Here is a 16,308-nt window from a genome sequence, read left to right on the forward strand (position 1 = left end):
TGTCCACTGCACGGGAACTGGGCTAGAGAGCCTTTAGGAGCCCTTCTAATTCAAACGACTCTATGATTCTACGAAAACAATGGATTTGCCATCTACCCAAACCAGAGACCTAAGAGCTATCTGTTGTGAGCACTCCTGCTCCTGATGAAGTGAATGAGCTCCATTTTCAGAGACTGACACTATTAAAAGCAAAGGAGGAGAAGTAGGCTTCAGCCATTTCCAAAATGTGGGATTTTATGCATTTTATTTCCAGAGTGTGTCACCAGAATGCCCCTATCACTTCCACAAAGCAAGCCCTCACCCGTGGAAGAAATACCTCCTTCAGCCACCAGTGGTTGCTCTCAGGATACAGGCACATCCTCAGTACATCATTCTGCCCCAAAAGTCACTTACCCACATCCCTGCGCCCCTTCCTCTGGGCACTTGGATCAAGGAGGGGCTGCTGGGCAAGGAGGGAGCTCTGGGAGAGCAGAAAAGAGAAAACAGCTGAGTTCCCACAGGAGACAGCATCATGGTGACAGCGTGGTGGGCTCGTGACTGTGCCCAGCAGCTCGGGCTGGCACTGAGCAGAGGCAACGGGTGAGGCTGGCAGCCAGCTGCCTTCACAGGCTGCTGCTGGCTGGAGGAGCTCTCCGAGAGCACAGTATTTCACCAGCTATTTTACATGGAGAATTGCCGATCAAAGATATCCCCACTGTGTGCTCCAGAGCAATAAAAATAAAAAAAAACCCACAAGAAGAATTCTTTAGGCGGGTAATGGGCATTTTATTCCTTTTTATGACACTAAACATAGGCAGCTGGCATAATTACACCACAATAAAGGCATAATGTGCACCTAGCAGAACAAACTCATACTTTTGATAATTAGGCAGAGCAAACACAGTCTGGGGTTCAGTCACACGGATTCACTGTCTCCTGATGCTGTCAGAGCCCCATCCCTGCAGTGTGCCAGCTCCACACCCATGGTAGGATTTAGGGACCCTATGGGAGAACTGAGCAAGCAAAGCGTTACCTGAGGGCAATCCTGCAAGCTCTGTTACCTGCAGGAGAGCTGCAGGATGGGTGTGTGGGGCTGCATGTAGCTCCTGGTGATGAGCCAGGAAGGGAGAGCACCAACTTTACAGCTTGATCCTAAAGAGTGACCCCAAGGAAGTGCTGCAGCAGAGCCAGCTCTGCAAAGCCAAACCACGCCCAGTGTGATGGCAAAGGGAGGCTCACAGCACAGAGATGCTGAGCCCCTTTTGGGCTTTGCATCAGGAATGTGCTAAGGTTCTGTGCACCTTGTGAGTCCTGGTAACAACGTGCAGGGCAGTACACAGCAGGCAGAGAGCAAACTCCTCAGGCAGCTGCATGCAGCTCTGAGTGAGGAGCCCAGCCAAGGCGGAGATCCTAAATGATCTCTGAAATATTAATAGCATCAATCAGAGCCAAGCCAACAGAGGTTACCACACTGGGAAAGCACCGAGCAGGCTTTCCTGAAGCTGGCACGAGTCCATGCACTAAATATCCAGTTTGTTTAAAAATATAAAATTGATGTCCCTTGCCTCTGCCTTTAACATCATGTGAAAAGTTTTCAGTGGCCCAGAAGGGAGCCCAGTGCCATAGCCTGGCTGTGGGGCTGCACAGACCAAATGCACCGCCATCCCCAGCTCCTACTGACACTGTCCCACCTATAAAACCATAAAATCATTACGGTTGGAAAGGATTGGTAAGATCATCTAAACCCACTGTCCCATCTCTTCCTTAGAGCTCTATTTTCCCATCTTTTCTGACCTCCAAGTATTAAGGAGAAAAACACTTGCTATTATACTCCTTCATGACTTTATAGACCACATCAGACATGACACCATGATTCCTGCTCAGGAGCTCCCATGCCCTGTGAATCCAGCAGAATATTCACATCTCTCACCCAAGGGTGTCCTGGTTCGTGGGAGGCAGTGCCCAGGCTGTTGGAAAAAGGTTGCAAGACCTCCTGGGAGTCCCACTGCAGGCAAGCAGAGAATTTAATCTCAACTTCCTTAGTAGCCTTGGGGCTCTAAGAGATTTAATTAATTAATTTGATGAGTGTGAAACACTTATTAATATACAAATTCCACTACACCGTCTCCCATCTCCCAGTTCAGCATATCTCACTGCTTTCATGCTGAGCCCAAGGGAGGCAGGGAGGCAGATCACCCTGCAAACAGGGCATGAGCCCTTGCAGCCACACCGGCTGGGCAGGACAGCTGATGTTCTAATCCCCAAAGCTTGCAAATCTCATTAACCTCTCATCCCTGTTCCAGAGAACTCCAGATTCCTCCTCCATGGAGCTTCTGTCCTTTAAATGCACCGAGATGAGTGCACAGCTCCTTCCCCAGGTACTAGGTGCCCCTGCTGCACTCCAGCTGTGGGGTTGGGACATAGGAAAGCAGGAAAGGCCACCTTCTGTGCAGTGTACCTTTGCTTTCTAGCTCCTTTGGACCTGCAATGCAGCAGAATGACTGTAAGACATGCCCTGCCTGTAATCCCTTCTCCTCTTGCTCCACTGCAAGGGTCAGGTTGCCTGCTACAACATGAGGGCACATAGAAGGCTCTAGCCTTTTCAATTACGGCATGCATGCATGCAAACCCAATGGTTTCAGCTCTGCAGCAGAGCACACAAAGCCAGATGGGAACTGCAGACAGATGTTCACATCCCGCAACGGGGAGAGGTGCAGCCCTGCAATATGGCACAAGGGCTGCACAGGGGCCTTAGCAGCTGCCACTCCTCCCACCCGCAGGCTCCAGCAATGTGCAGGCAGAACTACAAACACTGACATGCCTTCAGTTGCTTGCATGGTGATGCTTGTGCTTACAGTTCCAGCTAGCTGATGCTTTGCTGAATTCTGAAGTTTCAGCTGTCCATTGCCACCACCCGGAGCAAACTTCCCTTCCTCCCTAAGGACTTCCAAAGGGCAAGGGAAGCAAGAACTACTAATTTTTATTCCATTTTGTGGGAGTTAGAACATATTTCTGTTCTTTCATATAGTCACACATTTTACGGCCAGAAGGAATTATTAAACTCATCCTCTATTTTGCAAACCAGGGAACTTAGCTCCTTTCTGGGGAACCAAGACCAAGAAATGACAGTAACCTCTGGGGATCACAGCTTTCCCATCCGCTCCCTGATAAGTCCACATAGGCACATGCTTCATGGAAAACTGCTCCTGAGCTTTTAGGATGCAATAGTGGAAAAGAAAAAGAAAGAAAAAAGAAAAAAATAGGGAAGCACACACAGTCATTCTGACTTAGACCAAGACGATCACTGCTCTTTTCTACCCTCCTGGGATGGGCACGCCTGCTACCACAAGTCATCCAAAACCAGTGAAGCCTCCAGGCTGCATCTAGAGCCCGCCTCAGCCGTAGCAAGAGCAGCTCCTGAGACTGCAGGGAAAGGAAATGAGATGCGAGGCTGGGATCATTACTTTGAAACTATAAGCTCGTGCCACTGAGCCAAAGCCTGTTATCCTGACATGGGTCTGTGCCACCCCAGCAGCACCGATCATTTTCCAGCTCTGGTCCCCCTGGGAGCTCAGCTGCAGCCATGGGACCAAAAGGCTGAGTCTTCACACTCTCCCAGATGCCCTTTCCCGTTCAGACAAATATCCTCACTCCCTCCCTTTGATTTAAGAGTTCCTCTCCTGGCCCTGACAGTAAGGTATTTCTGTCCCACAGATTATAACTCACTCTGGGCTATTATTCAACTCCCAAGCCCTGGCCCTGCTGCATTTAGTCCAAACATAATATCCTTCATGCATATATTATCTGTCTCCCTATTATCTGGAATCATTTCGGAATTAAATTTCAGTCCTGCAATATTGGCTTGAAGAGCGGCTCGCTTTATGGGCTAGTCAAAGGTTAGAATACCAATCAAAATAACACTGCCGATGCAGAGAGACATTTTAATATTCCAAAACCCGGTAATTGTAAAAGGACATAATATTTTTTCCCTGATTACCCCAAAGGCAACACATGTTAACAAGGCGAGGGAGAGAGTGAAAGAAATTTCAGAGTTCAGACAGCCGCACAACAGATTTAAAGGAGAAGTCATGCACAGCAGTGGCTCCAGCCCCAGCAGTTGGAGGCTCCCTGCCCACCTCAGCCCCCATCGTCCCCCCAGAGGCAGCCCAGACCCCCTGGATCCAATAAGGGCTCACCCCACGCAAGAGCTACACTGAGATGGATGCAGCCAACACTCACCAAGCAGGAGAAAGCGCCCAACTTCTGCTCAGGCACTGAGCCTGCCGCAGGTCAATCCTTCTGAGCTTGAGAACCTGCCTCAGCCCACAGTAAGTTGTTCCAACTGTTAATTATTGCTTCTCTAAAATCTGCACTTGAACTATCTCGCTGGGATTCCAGGCATTGGAGCTGCTTAAGCTGTTGTTCTGCTAGGCTGACGGAGCCTCTCACCACCTTCAGGCTCTCCACGTATCGCCCAGGGACTACAGCCAAGTCACTCACACACCCTTCTCTCTGGTATCCTAGACAGCTTCCAGGACCTCTGATGTAGAAAGTGTTCTCATGGCTGCTGCAGTTCTCATCAAGTCTTCCCATTGCCAGAATCCCTCATGATGGGTTCTTCTCCATCATGTCTGTGAGTCTCTCAACGTGGTTCAAGTTGTCCCAAACAAGGAGGTGATCCAGCCCTGCTGCTCCTACTCAGCATGCCCTGCTTTTAAGCCCAATGGCATCAGTCTTCTGGATGCAGTACCTACACACTTTATGAAAAATGATTTTTAAGTTTTCTTCCAAGGCATTGATAAAAGTGCTAAATACAAGAGGCCTGAGAAATAGATCCCTATGGGGCCCCACTAGGAAGACAAGAACTCCATGATGATTACCCATTTACAATTAAATGCTAGGAGCTGTCAGTTCGCTCGTTCTTAATCAATGTAATGTGTGCCATGTTGATTTTGTATCACTCTTGTTTCTTCATCAAAATGTCATAAGGTACCAAGTCAAATGCCTTCCAGAAGTATATTACATTGACATGGTTACCTTTATCAACCAAACATGCAGTCTCATAAAAAAAATATCAAGTTAGTTTGAAAAAGATCTAGTTTCCATAAATCCACATTGATTGGCATTATATTACCCTCTTTTCATTCTTTATTAATCATCTATGATATCTGGCTTTTCATTACTTTGCCCAGAATTAATGTCAAGCTGATAGGGCTATAATTACTTCATCGGTCATCCCATTTGCCCTTCTAAATTACTGGTACAACATTAGCTTTCTTCGAGTCCTCTAGAACTTCCCCCATGTTCAAAGACTTATTAAAAGCAACAAGAACAGTCGAGAGCTTCTCAGCCAGCTCTCTGAAAGCTCTTGTAAGCCAGCTATGCAAAATTCCAACCTAAAGCAACCACTTACTGTATCGTAACAGCATCCTGCTCACTGATACAACATCCTCTGCCTTTCAGTAAATACAGAGCAATATATTTTGCTGTTAGAAGCAATCTTTCCATTCCCTTCCAGCTATGAACCAATGCCATTGCACACTTTTCATTCCCAATTTTCACAGAAAGGACATCCTTACTTCCCTTACCACTGGAGCTATGTTTCTACTTTTGCTTCCCTTCACAACATCTAACATTGCTGCCTTCTGAGAGACCTATTTATCAGGGCAAGAAGCTCCAGAGCCAGAGATAGGGGCCTAAGAGAGCACAGCTCCCATGAAGGCAGGCAGGCCAGGGTCTCAAGCACCAGGACCCTGACTACATGTGACTAATGCTTCAGCTGTGAAACGCTGCCTGAGAAGTCCTTCTCTGTCATTTCTGACCTTACTAGGCATTTTATATTCCCTATAGCTAGTAACTCAATCAACAGGCAATTGATAGCCACCACACTAAGCCCTCAAGAGGTTAAACTTTTGGAAGTAGCTTTCAGACATGTCAAAAAACAGACTATTTCTTAACTGCATCCATTTTAATGTTCTTCATCCAAAGCACCCACGGCACTAACGCCAAGTGCCTAAGAACTCCTTCCATCCAAAGGCACAAGGAATTGTTAATTCAGAGAAGAGACAAAGACTTGCTAACAGCTTTTTGTTTGTTTAGAATGTGTTTACTTCCAGTTGCCAAATATTAACAAAAACATCCTATTACATCCTTCTTCTGTTGTATTTCACAAAGCCAGTAGATGACAAAATATTTGTCCATGTATATTAGCTGTTTGCTTCCAAATCACAGAAACCTACAGATCACTAAAAGCTGGGCCTGGAAAACACCAGCCCTGTACTTATCCCAGCACAGACTTTCTAAAGTAACCACCACTTGTGTACCGAAAGACATGTGAACCTTTGTGAATGGAGATAAAAGATGGTCAAACGTGCCTGGATGGCCGTCCTGAGAAAGGGACAGCTCGGGCTCTGCAATGAGTATGAAGATTGCCTTTTTATTTTATTTTATTTTTTTTTTCAAGTAAGTATTGTTTGAAAAATAAGGAATAAAACAAATCCTTAAACGTTACATAAAATACTCCTCAGTTTTCTTACAACCACATAACCTCCAAAGAAGAAATGGAAGATGACGACACTACACGGAGTGTTAAAAATAGCTCCCACAACCCAATTCTGGAGTCAGGGAACAGCCTGTGCCTCTGTGCCAGCTCCCCACCAAAAGTTGTGCTGCGCTGCAAAAGAGACCATTAAGGCAGACTATGGCAGGGGTCTCGTGTCAACAGTAGGAGAGAAACTGGCACCACTTCTTTGCTCTTTCACAGAAGGCTAGGCTGAGGTTCACAAAAAAGATAAAGTTGAAAAGAAATGAAAGGACATGCACCTTCACACTACATGTGAATAAACAGAGGATAATTAATGCATAATTAAATAGCAAAACTCATTGCTGCAGGATGCTGTAGAAACTGAAAGCGTCAGCAGATTCAGAAAAAGAAAGAAATGGCAGCAGACGCAGCAAACACAGTGGGTAACAGGCACAGGGTGAGGAACAGCCACCAGTCCCAGTCTGAAGGTGATGGCTGGGTCTAACCAGAGCAGGCTGACCTGACCCACATCTGCATGTTGCACCGACAGCAGCAGCTGCACTGACAGCACTGGCTGCAGCAGAAGCTGGCACAATGAGCCACACCAGCTCCCAAAAGAGCCAGTGCAGCAGCAGCAGGCATTCACAAATCCATCCCTGTTACCTGAGGGTGGCGGTGGGGTAGCAGCCAGGTGACAGGTGCACAAGGGACACATGCAGGCAGGATGGTGGCTCTCACGTGAGATGGCTTAAGGGGACAGCTAAAATGCTGTGGTATTCACAGAATGGCTCTGCTTCCTGCAGCCCTCCCTCCGTGCTCAGCTCATCGAAGGGAAGAACATGATCAACTCTCTGCCCCGAGTCAGCTCTACCCTGACAGCTCACTAGAGATACACGATCGCTCAGTGACATTAAAAATGTCAGCAAACACCGATCAGGCTTGGCAGCAGGGATGTGCTATCAGGCTGGGGGAGGCACAGGGCAAGGTAAAACTTCTCCAAACTCGGTCAAGTGCATGAGCACTTTCTCCCTTTGTCTCCCACAGGAGGCTTTAGCTCAGATCCAAGACACCATGGCAGCAGGCAGGATGGAGCTCAGCATTACCTGCAAGGCCAGACCAGCCCCAAAAGGTTTCCCGGTGCAGTACAAGTGTGCCCTGTGTGCATGAGCAGAGGGAACATACAATACATTTCATTGCTGCATCACTACACACAGGAACAAACTATGTCTGCCTCATGCACGCACCTGCCCAGCACATGTCCCTGGATTCTGATTTGCAGCTCCCTACTCAGTGGAATTCTCTCATTATCAGCGCTCACAAGCAGAGACCCAAGTAAAAGCCAACAGGATGCAGGTGGGACTGTTCTGCAGGAAGCTGCTTTCAGTCACACATGCCATTTACACTCAGATGAACCGTTTTCTCAACATCTGAAAGATCCAAGTTTCCACATTATCCATGACCTAGAAATTAGCAGTTTCACACCACCCCCAACATCTTCACTTCAGGTCAGAGGCACACTCAACCTAGGAGGTGTTTCTAAGTCAGGAACTTGCCAGAGGGAGGAGAAAAGGGGCCGCCTGAGCTCGAAGGGAGGAGCAGGGGGGCGAGTCACCCGTCCATCCTTATTTGTCTCATGCTGGGAGCTCAGTCACAAGAAACTGAGACTGCTGGGTTCTGCTGCTTGCACAGAATTATTTATTCAGGCTGGAAACACTCTCTGATAAAAACAAACACACCTGCACAGGAACAAGCAGACACAAGCCCCAGCCCATGGGTCCCATCCTACACTCTCAGTTTGCAACCTCTGCAGACAGCTGGCAGGGGAGCACTCCCATGTTTCTCTCTGCCCTTCAGCCCTGTGCTTGGTGCTTCACCAATGCTCACCAGTCTTCAGCTCACTATCAGAGTTTATGCTGTACCTCAGTGCATGAACACTTGTCTTCAAGAACGGCAGCTTGTCTCCTCTGTATTAAAACACATCACAGCTCCTGCTATGCTAAATCCTAGAGCCTTGAGCTATGGAAAAGAGCCCTAAGTCATCCATCCATAGACCCAGAGGAGGAGCACAGATGGATCAACCTACTGCTGAACAAACACCATGGGACACAGGATTATTTTTTTTATTATTATTATTCTGAAGCCATCAACCTGCTGGTTATGTAGCTGCTATCCATTCACCGGAAGTTTAGTGAACTTCAAATGGCGATCATTAATGGTCACTGAACTGCAGAATGCCCCAACGTGCTTTCAGATTTCATTTACCAAGGACCAGCAATCAGCCAAAAGATTTGCTCTGACAGCAGGGAAATACAAGACCCCTTGACAAGTTCAGCCAGGAATGTGCTGCCAGCATCCCTTGTTCAGTTCGTGTTCTACCCCATTTGACGGAACAGATCATGCAAATTGTCCTTCTGCGGCCGCTCAGCCTGTCACTCATGCTTCCATTTAAAACAATAAATAAATAAAAAGAACAAAAGAAAAGCCCATAACTACAACAAGCTGTTTACAGGCAAATTCCACTTACTGAGACCCCTAATTATAAGGAAAAGGCACAGAAACCCAAATAAAACATGAAATTGGATGGGGGAAGGGAATCCTACTCCAAGGTTCAATCAGAAGGACCACCCCAGATATGCTTTGCACAGATCCCAGCCTCCCCAGCCCTGCTACAGCTGGGTATCATGTTCGTTTTTTCTTTCCACTCCCATTTGCCACTTAGGGCTTTACCATGTTTTTCCATGCTGGTGCATGGCAGGCTGTTCCTTGCCAGTCAGAGATGAAGCACCACACAGCAAAGTGCAAGAGATTTTGCTTTGCAACTTGATCACTGGTCTCTTGGGTGGACATGCTACTGAGATAGCACAGCATGAAGGGAAATGCTCATTTTTATACCAGCATATTTGCCCACTGCTAATTATCAACCAGAATTTTATCAGAAGGAAGCCATGCTCCTTGGAGCCTTACATGGCTGCAAACAGAGTGAGCAGCACTGGGATCACAGAATCACAGAATCACAGAATCACAGAATTGCCAGGGTTGGAAGGGACCTCAAGGATCATGAATCTCCAACCCCCCTGCCACATGCAGGGCCACCACCATTCCACCTAATGCTAGACCAGACTGCCCAGGGCCCCATCCAATCTGGCTTTGAACACCTCCAGGGACGGGGCATCCACAACCTCCCTGGGCAGCCTGTTCCAGTACCTCACCACTCTCTCCGTAAAGAATTTCCCCCTGACATCCAACCTATATCTCCCTTCCCTCAGCTTAAAACCATTTCCCCTTGTCCTGCTGTCACTCACCCTTAACAAAACCTTTGCTGGTGAGAGGCCTTGCAGCGTCCCACTATTACATGGAGACACTGCACTGTGCTGCCACAATGGGATTCTCCCCAGCTGCAGAACATATCCCATCAAGTACAGTAAGACTCTATTAGAGGAGATACAATAGGGAGTCAGAGGATTTGCTGAGACCAGCTTCTGAGAAAATAACTCATTTCAATGCAAAACAGCAGTAGTTATTAGACACCTCCTTAAGAGGAAAGAAGGAAAAAGGGGGGAGAGGGGGAGAGGGAAGACGGAGACCATGGCAGCTTGCACAAAAGTACCTTTTTCAGATTAATCCACTGTTTGAAGTAATCAGCAACCGGCAGCCCTAAGTACTGGCATTGTCCTGGTAACCTGTAAGAGAGAAGAGAGAGCAGGTTTGATTCAATTACTGTCCTGACAACACAAACTCTGTTTTATTAAACACATTTCACTCTGAGATGGAAGAGCCCCTCCAGCCTGCAGCAGCAGACTGCACATCAGAAAGGACAGCAGCAAACAAACCTCACGAGAGCACGGCTTGGCTGAAGCCTGACACGCACCCAGCCACAGCCAGGTTGAAGACACGAAGAGCTGCAGACTCTCCCACTGCAGGTTTGAGCAGCAGTGGCCAGACCTGCAAGCAACCTCTGCCAACAGGGCTCACTGTATGGGAGCAGAGGGACACCAAGAGCCCTGGATTTGAAAAGTGGCTCCTTCTGCATAATGCCAGCCAGGCAGAGAACCCTGCTCTGCCCATGGATGGGGAAGGCTGAGAAGCAAAACTGGGGCTCCAGCTGTGTAAGAGATGAGTTATAGGAGTCCTCCCCAGCCGGTTTGATCCAATCAGGAGTAATTGATGGATCTTGTTCATTCACGTACTGCTGAGCATGCCTGGGGCACTGGTCACAGGATCTTTAACTGAAGCAAAGGAACATCCCAAATAAATATGTCAACTAAATAAATGACTAAATTAGACTCATTTGTGCATGTTAAAAGCCACAACCCCAGGAATTGGCTTTTGCAAACAGAGGGGGTGGGGAAATCTCACAACTTCCTTAAACATGTGGGGACTGCAGGTGAGGAGGGAAGAGCTGCAAGTGCCAGCATCAGCTGCCTCAGCATCTCAGCACACATCTGTCCAGGGCAAAACATGGAGAACCCAGACTAGACTTGAGATTCAGAGCTGAAATTCAGGAACAAATTCTGAGCTGAGTGCGCCATCAGACACTGTAAGGTAGCTAAGAGCTCAGCCTAGCTCCAAGCCCTCTGATTTCCAGGGTAGCATTCCTTCAGATCTAGAGCAGCTGAACTATGAAGAAACCAAGGGGGGATGCAGACAGCACATCTGTGGGGAACATGAGATTCTGTGTATCACAGTCACCAAAGGTATGGTGCTACCTAAATTCCTAAAGGGAGAAAAGGACAAAAGCTGGCAAACATACTCAGAGGAATCTCCCAGAAATACGTGACCAATGCAGCCGCCATGCCCAGACCCAGCAGTGCACTGCCTTTGTGAGCTTGCTTAGGATGAGGAAGGGACAGACTGTGTTAAAACCAAGCACCTGGTCCTGTAAAGACACACATAGCCCCACTTAGGAGTTGCAATTTAAGCTATACAGAAACATTTAAATAAAGAGGTCCATAAGAATCTCTTCTGTCAAAAGAATGAGCTTACAGCAGCAGAACCAAGGCGATCTGCAAGGTAAGCAACACAACCTGACAGCATGCTCTCATCTCTTGGCACAGCTTATCTAATGCCAGTACCATCATAACTGCATGGCCATCACATAAAAGTCAGCCTGCTCTGTGCACTTGGCAGCTATTATCCATGTCCATGACATTCCAGAGCTGAACAGACATAACCAAGCTCAACCAGCATCTTAGGAAAGCTGCTTTCTATGGGGGCCAACTGAAAAAACATCACAAGAAAAGGAACTATCTCAAATAAACGATGGGTCAAACAAATAAATGAAATCAGCTCAACCTCTGGGACTGCTCACTTTAGCTGGAGAGGACCACAAGAGCAGTTAGTAAGAAATGTGTTACTAAACAGTCTCCCCTCTCAGCCCAAGAAATCTTCATTAATACAACCTTCAACCTGGCTCCAGCTAGAGGAATAATTCTCATCTCACCTAACATTTGGACAGGGCCTAGGACAAGCCAGAACAGAACCATTCTTGTCAGCCACACGAAGTGACAGCTAACCACCCAGTGCAATGAATGAGATCAAAGCATTTCCATCCCAGTGGGACCAGAAGGGATAGGAAACAGGACAGCTTGGTTCTTCTCCCATCCTGAGACTGATGGCAGTAAGCCCAGGGCGCTGGACAGTGGGGCTTTAATTGGAGAAAATAAATGTTCCAAATAAATATGTCAACTAAATAAATGACCCATTTTTGCAAACAAGTAACAACCCCAGAAACTGGCTGTGGAACTGTGTGACCTAAGGACATTCCCCCTCCCCCTCTATGCTTCTGCTCCCCTCATTTCACATTAGCACCAGAGAGACTTTACCAAGTTTTTAAAGCACTGGCAGCTCCATATTCATACCATAACCTGGGCAGGTTTCCAGCCTCCACTTCCTGAGCAGAAAGATTCAGGTCAGGTGGCCCCAGGCTATCAGGGAGACAGCCCCTGAGCATCTTGCCCTTACCAAAGTACAGCCCTGTGTTCTGACATAGTCTAGGGCTGCAGAACTCTCAGCATAGACATGGGGATCTGGGGGTTCTCACTACACAGAAGGCATGATCCAGAAAAGCACTCCTAGCTTCAAGGTTGTCACCTGCAGTGGGTCCGTGCTCCCCAGCCTGGGGACCAGGCAGCAGTTTCTCCATCATCTTCTCCATGTTGGAATGGGCATGGCAAACCTGTGGCTCTCCTGGGAAATAAAACTGCCACGGCCTTTAAGAATGCATCTCCATTTATTAGGATCACTCTTGATTCAAGCAGCTCATTTGGACCAAGCTGTACCAGGCTATGAGCAACCTGATCTAGCTGTAGGTGACCCTGTTCAATTGTGGAGGAGTTAGACTTAGATGGCCTTTAAAGATTCCTTCCAATTCAAATTATTCTATCTTTTTGCAAACAGGCCTTATGCTCAATATGATCCTCATTTAGCAAAATTCAATCTTTATCAGTAGAACAGCTGTGCTCAAGCAAATAGCTCAGGATACAGTATGACAGAGTCATCAAGGCTGGAGAAAACTTTCAAGACCATCAAGTACAAACGTCAACCCAACTTGCCAAATCCCATCACCAAACCATGTTCCTCAGTGTCACATGCATATATCTCTGAAATACTTCCAGGGATGGAGACTCCTCTGCTTCCCTTGACAGCAAGTGAACAACAAAGGTCCCACCATGCTTCCAGCTTCTGAATGAAGACTCACTGCCTCCTCTCCACACAATTTCACCAGCCAACGACTGTGCTTCAGGCACGTGCCAGTGAGAAGCCTGAAAATGGCTGCAGGATCCTTTAGCCTCCAATGCAGTTCTGCTTAAGCCTGCAATTCCATTTTCAGAGAGCTCCCTCACCCCAGACTCTGATTTCCACCCAGCCCCGGTCCTCTTCACGCTGTGGGGTAAATGGGGGCTAGAGAAGAACGGGATGTAAACGGAAAGTGAGGTCACCTGGCTGCATTCTTCCCACTGAAGCCAGTGAGAAGCACACAGCTCAGTGGTGATAAACGGCCTTGCTTTAGTTATCACTTCCCTTAAGTTAAGGAGAGCAGCCTAGTGATGGATGGGCTGGAATTCGGTTATCGGGGAAGGCTGTCAGCCAGAGTTGCCTATCTCCACACACATTTAGCAGGGCATCATTATGCGATGGCATGGAGTTAAAATATGACCAAGGGTATTGAAAGTAAGAGAGAATGGGATTTAAAAAAAAAAAAAAAAGGCAAATTGAGCAACAATAAAGGAGCGTGAGGCAAGAACGTTATCGTACTAGTGACACCTTTTATCTCGGTCTGGTTAGCTAGAGCAGGGCACAAATTGGTCCTTCTTCCACTATTGTATCCTCTTGTACAAACAGAGGCAGATAAAATGTGTCACCGGTGCGATAGCATATCAATTTAACCCTAATTATCTAGGGGGTCAAACTAAGAAATAGGGGTTTCTCATTTCAACAGGTTCCTCCGCCTCTGCTCAGAGCCACCACATTAATATGGAAGGGGAGGGCTGGCCATAATTGATTTCCGTCACTCAGGTGGTCCTCGCGTATAAAAAATTAATGCTTGATTCTCCCAGCTCATCAGAGCTGGTTAACGTCCATCTGCTTCTGGGTTCAAGATGTCAGGAGACAAAGAAATTGGGCCACTTTCTACACACTGGGTGTATTGATATTGAGCCAGTTTAAAGAATAAGTCCCTCTTTGGGAAAGATAAAGGGACATTAAATCTTGATATTTATAGACCTGGTTGCAGCTTTCAAAAAAAAAAAAGAAAAATCATGCACTGGAGACCCTGAGTTGGAAGAGATGCAGAACATTTTAATTGTGGCCCAGTCAACCTCTCTGCACTGAGCTGCCAAGGAGAGGGCAAGCACTCTTCTGCCCTGGAAATCCTCTGCTGAAGGAGCATGGGAACCCGCAGTGGAGATGCTGGAATGGGTTTGGTCAAGGGACCGGAGGAACCCCTGCCAGGTGACTGCCTTCCCTGTGCCTCCATCCCTCTGCCTCCATCACTGCACTTCACAAGCAGCAGCTGTGCCAAGACAATACATTTGGAGAGGGTCTGAGAAGCCCCAGGCTCTTGCAGAAACCCTGAGACAGGTGCCTTCTCTCCCTCCCTCCTCCCCCCCATCTCGCTCTGCCTTCCTTCCACCTTCTCAGTTTCTCTCAGCCACCCCCAAACTTGTCACAGTGCAACAAGCCTACGAGCTGCACATCAGCTTTAAATATCAGCGTGCGTGAAGCGGGGACATGAGAGCAGGGAAGTGGGAACAGACAGAGCCAGCCTCCATCGCCTGTCAGGGAGCACTAATGAATTTCAACACCAGCAGCCATTGCTTCAGATGGGCTGGCGAGAGGAGACGGAGTTGCAGTGAGGAGCCTTTGCAGGAGCAGCCTGCCTGGTTTCAAAGCCCCTCTGTTAATAAATGTCAGAGCTGAGCTGGCTGCAGCCCTCATACTGGGATGAGTGGTTTGGGGGTAGAAGGGGACAGGCAGCTGACAGCATGCAAGTACTTGGGCTGGCACAGCTCCTCCTGCTGCACTCCCAGACGGGAGCCAGAAAAAAGTCCCAGAATCCAAGGGGCACACCTCCACTGTGGGGAATCAGAAACAACCTCCAAAGGAGCCACAACTGCAACCCCATCATCACCCAATGTCACTTGCTGGGGTTGGGGCTACGGAGAACGGTCCCAGGGATGGGCAGAGGGGTGCAGAGGCACCCAGGCACTCTGCCTGCACTATTGGCAGCAGCAAAGGGTGACAGAGCAGCCTGCCCCTCTGCTAGCACAAATGCATTCCTGAGGCAGCAGCAGCAACCAGCACAGGGCACCACATGGCAACCGCACCGATGCACAACATGAAGGTCAATGCAAGTCTTCTTTACAAATGTCAACCTGTCATCTCTGGATATTAATGAGGGCTGACCAGCAGCTAAAATGCATCCATGCTCCATTAGTAATAAGAGAGCCACAATGCAGGAGAAGAGCACACACCGAGGCATGTGGAGGCTCCGCAGGGCCTGGGGAGGTGTGCTGATGCACAAAGATAACAGAAGCCACTCTGAGTGCCCAGTGAGGGAAGCAGGCTGCACACAAACCCCTTTACTGGAGAGCGTGTTAGCTTTTTCCGTCAATCTTTAATTGGATTAGGGTAATGAGGCCAAAAAACCCAGGCTAAGCAGCGAGGCTAATACCTGGCACTCTCAGAGCTTCCTGTCTCTTTCTGGCCAGCACTGCTTTCCCTCTGTCCCACTCACATTTCCACCTAGGAAGCTCCAAAGGCTCGCCATCACTTGCTCACCCTGCAAAGTACGGTGTGCCTTCCACTGCCATCAACCTTAATGAAACATGAAGGCATTTAGCACCATGTGAAATCTGGCCCTTTTATGGGTTTCTGTCTGTGCGTCAGCTCGATGCTGGCAGAGATGCTATCTCAACATTAAAAGCAAGGCTGTAACACAGTAGGTATTCAGCCTCCAACAGAAGATGTTCATCAACAATTGCACACACATGATGCTACAATAAATCTATGTGCTACTGCTTAACAGCTTCTCTTAAAAAGATTCATAGCTCTATTTACTGGGCCTGATTCTCCTACTATACATGTGGGAGTAAATCTGGAGTAACTCTACTGCTGTTAGTAGACAGCCAGTGAGAATACGTAGCCATGAAAGTAAGCTACAAATGCAGCTTTTTGATTTTAAATAACCACCTAATTACCATGCAGGAAAGCAGGACTTGCTGGTTTTACAGTTCAGCTGAGGTTAGGGGTGCAGCAGGCAGAACCTCCAAGTTCTCCAGATCAGCAAAGCAGCATGCAGGGTCAGG

The 16,308-nt window shown here is 47.8% G+C and overlaps 1 protein-coding gene across 2 annotated transcripts in view; it reads right to left on the bottom strand.

Annotated features, from left to right (window-relative positions):
• The window catches only part of ERI3 (ERI1 exoribonuclease family member 3), a 97,145-nt gene that overhangs the window by 43,757 nt on the left and 37,080 nt on the right, over window positions 1-16,308 (bottom strand). For both annotated transcript variants that reach the window (XM_090146567.1, XM_090146568.1), the window contains exon 6: window positions 10,110-10,182. In XM_090146567.1, coding sequence (XP_090002693.1) covers window positions 10,110-10,182 — 73 coding nt within the window. The remainder of the gene's footprint in view (window positions 1-10,109; window positions 10,183-16,308) is intronic.

The sequence above is a fragment of the Phasianus colchicus genome, chromosome 9 (genome assembly GCF_987193195.1).
Source record: "Phasianus colchicus chromosome 9, bPhaCol1.hap1.1, whole genome shotgun sequence".
NCBI classification, from domain to species: domain Eukaryota; kingdom Metazoa; phylum Chordata; class Aves; order Galliformes; family Phasianidae; genus Phasianus; species Phasianus colchicus.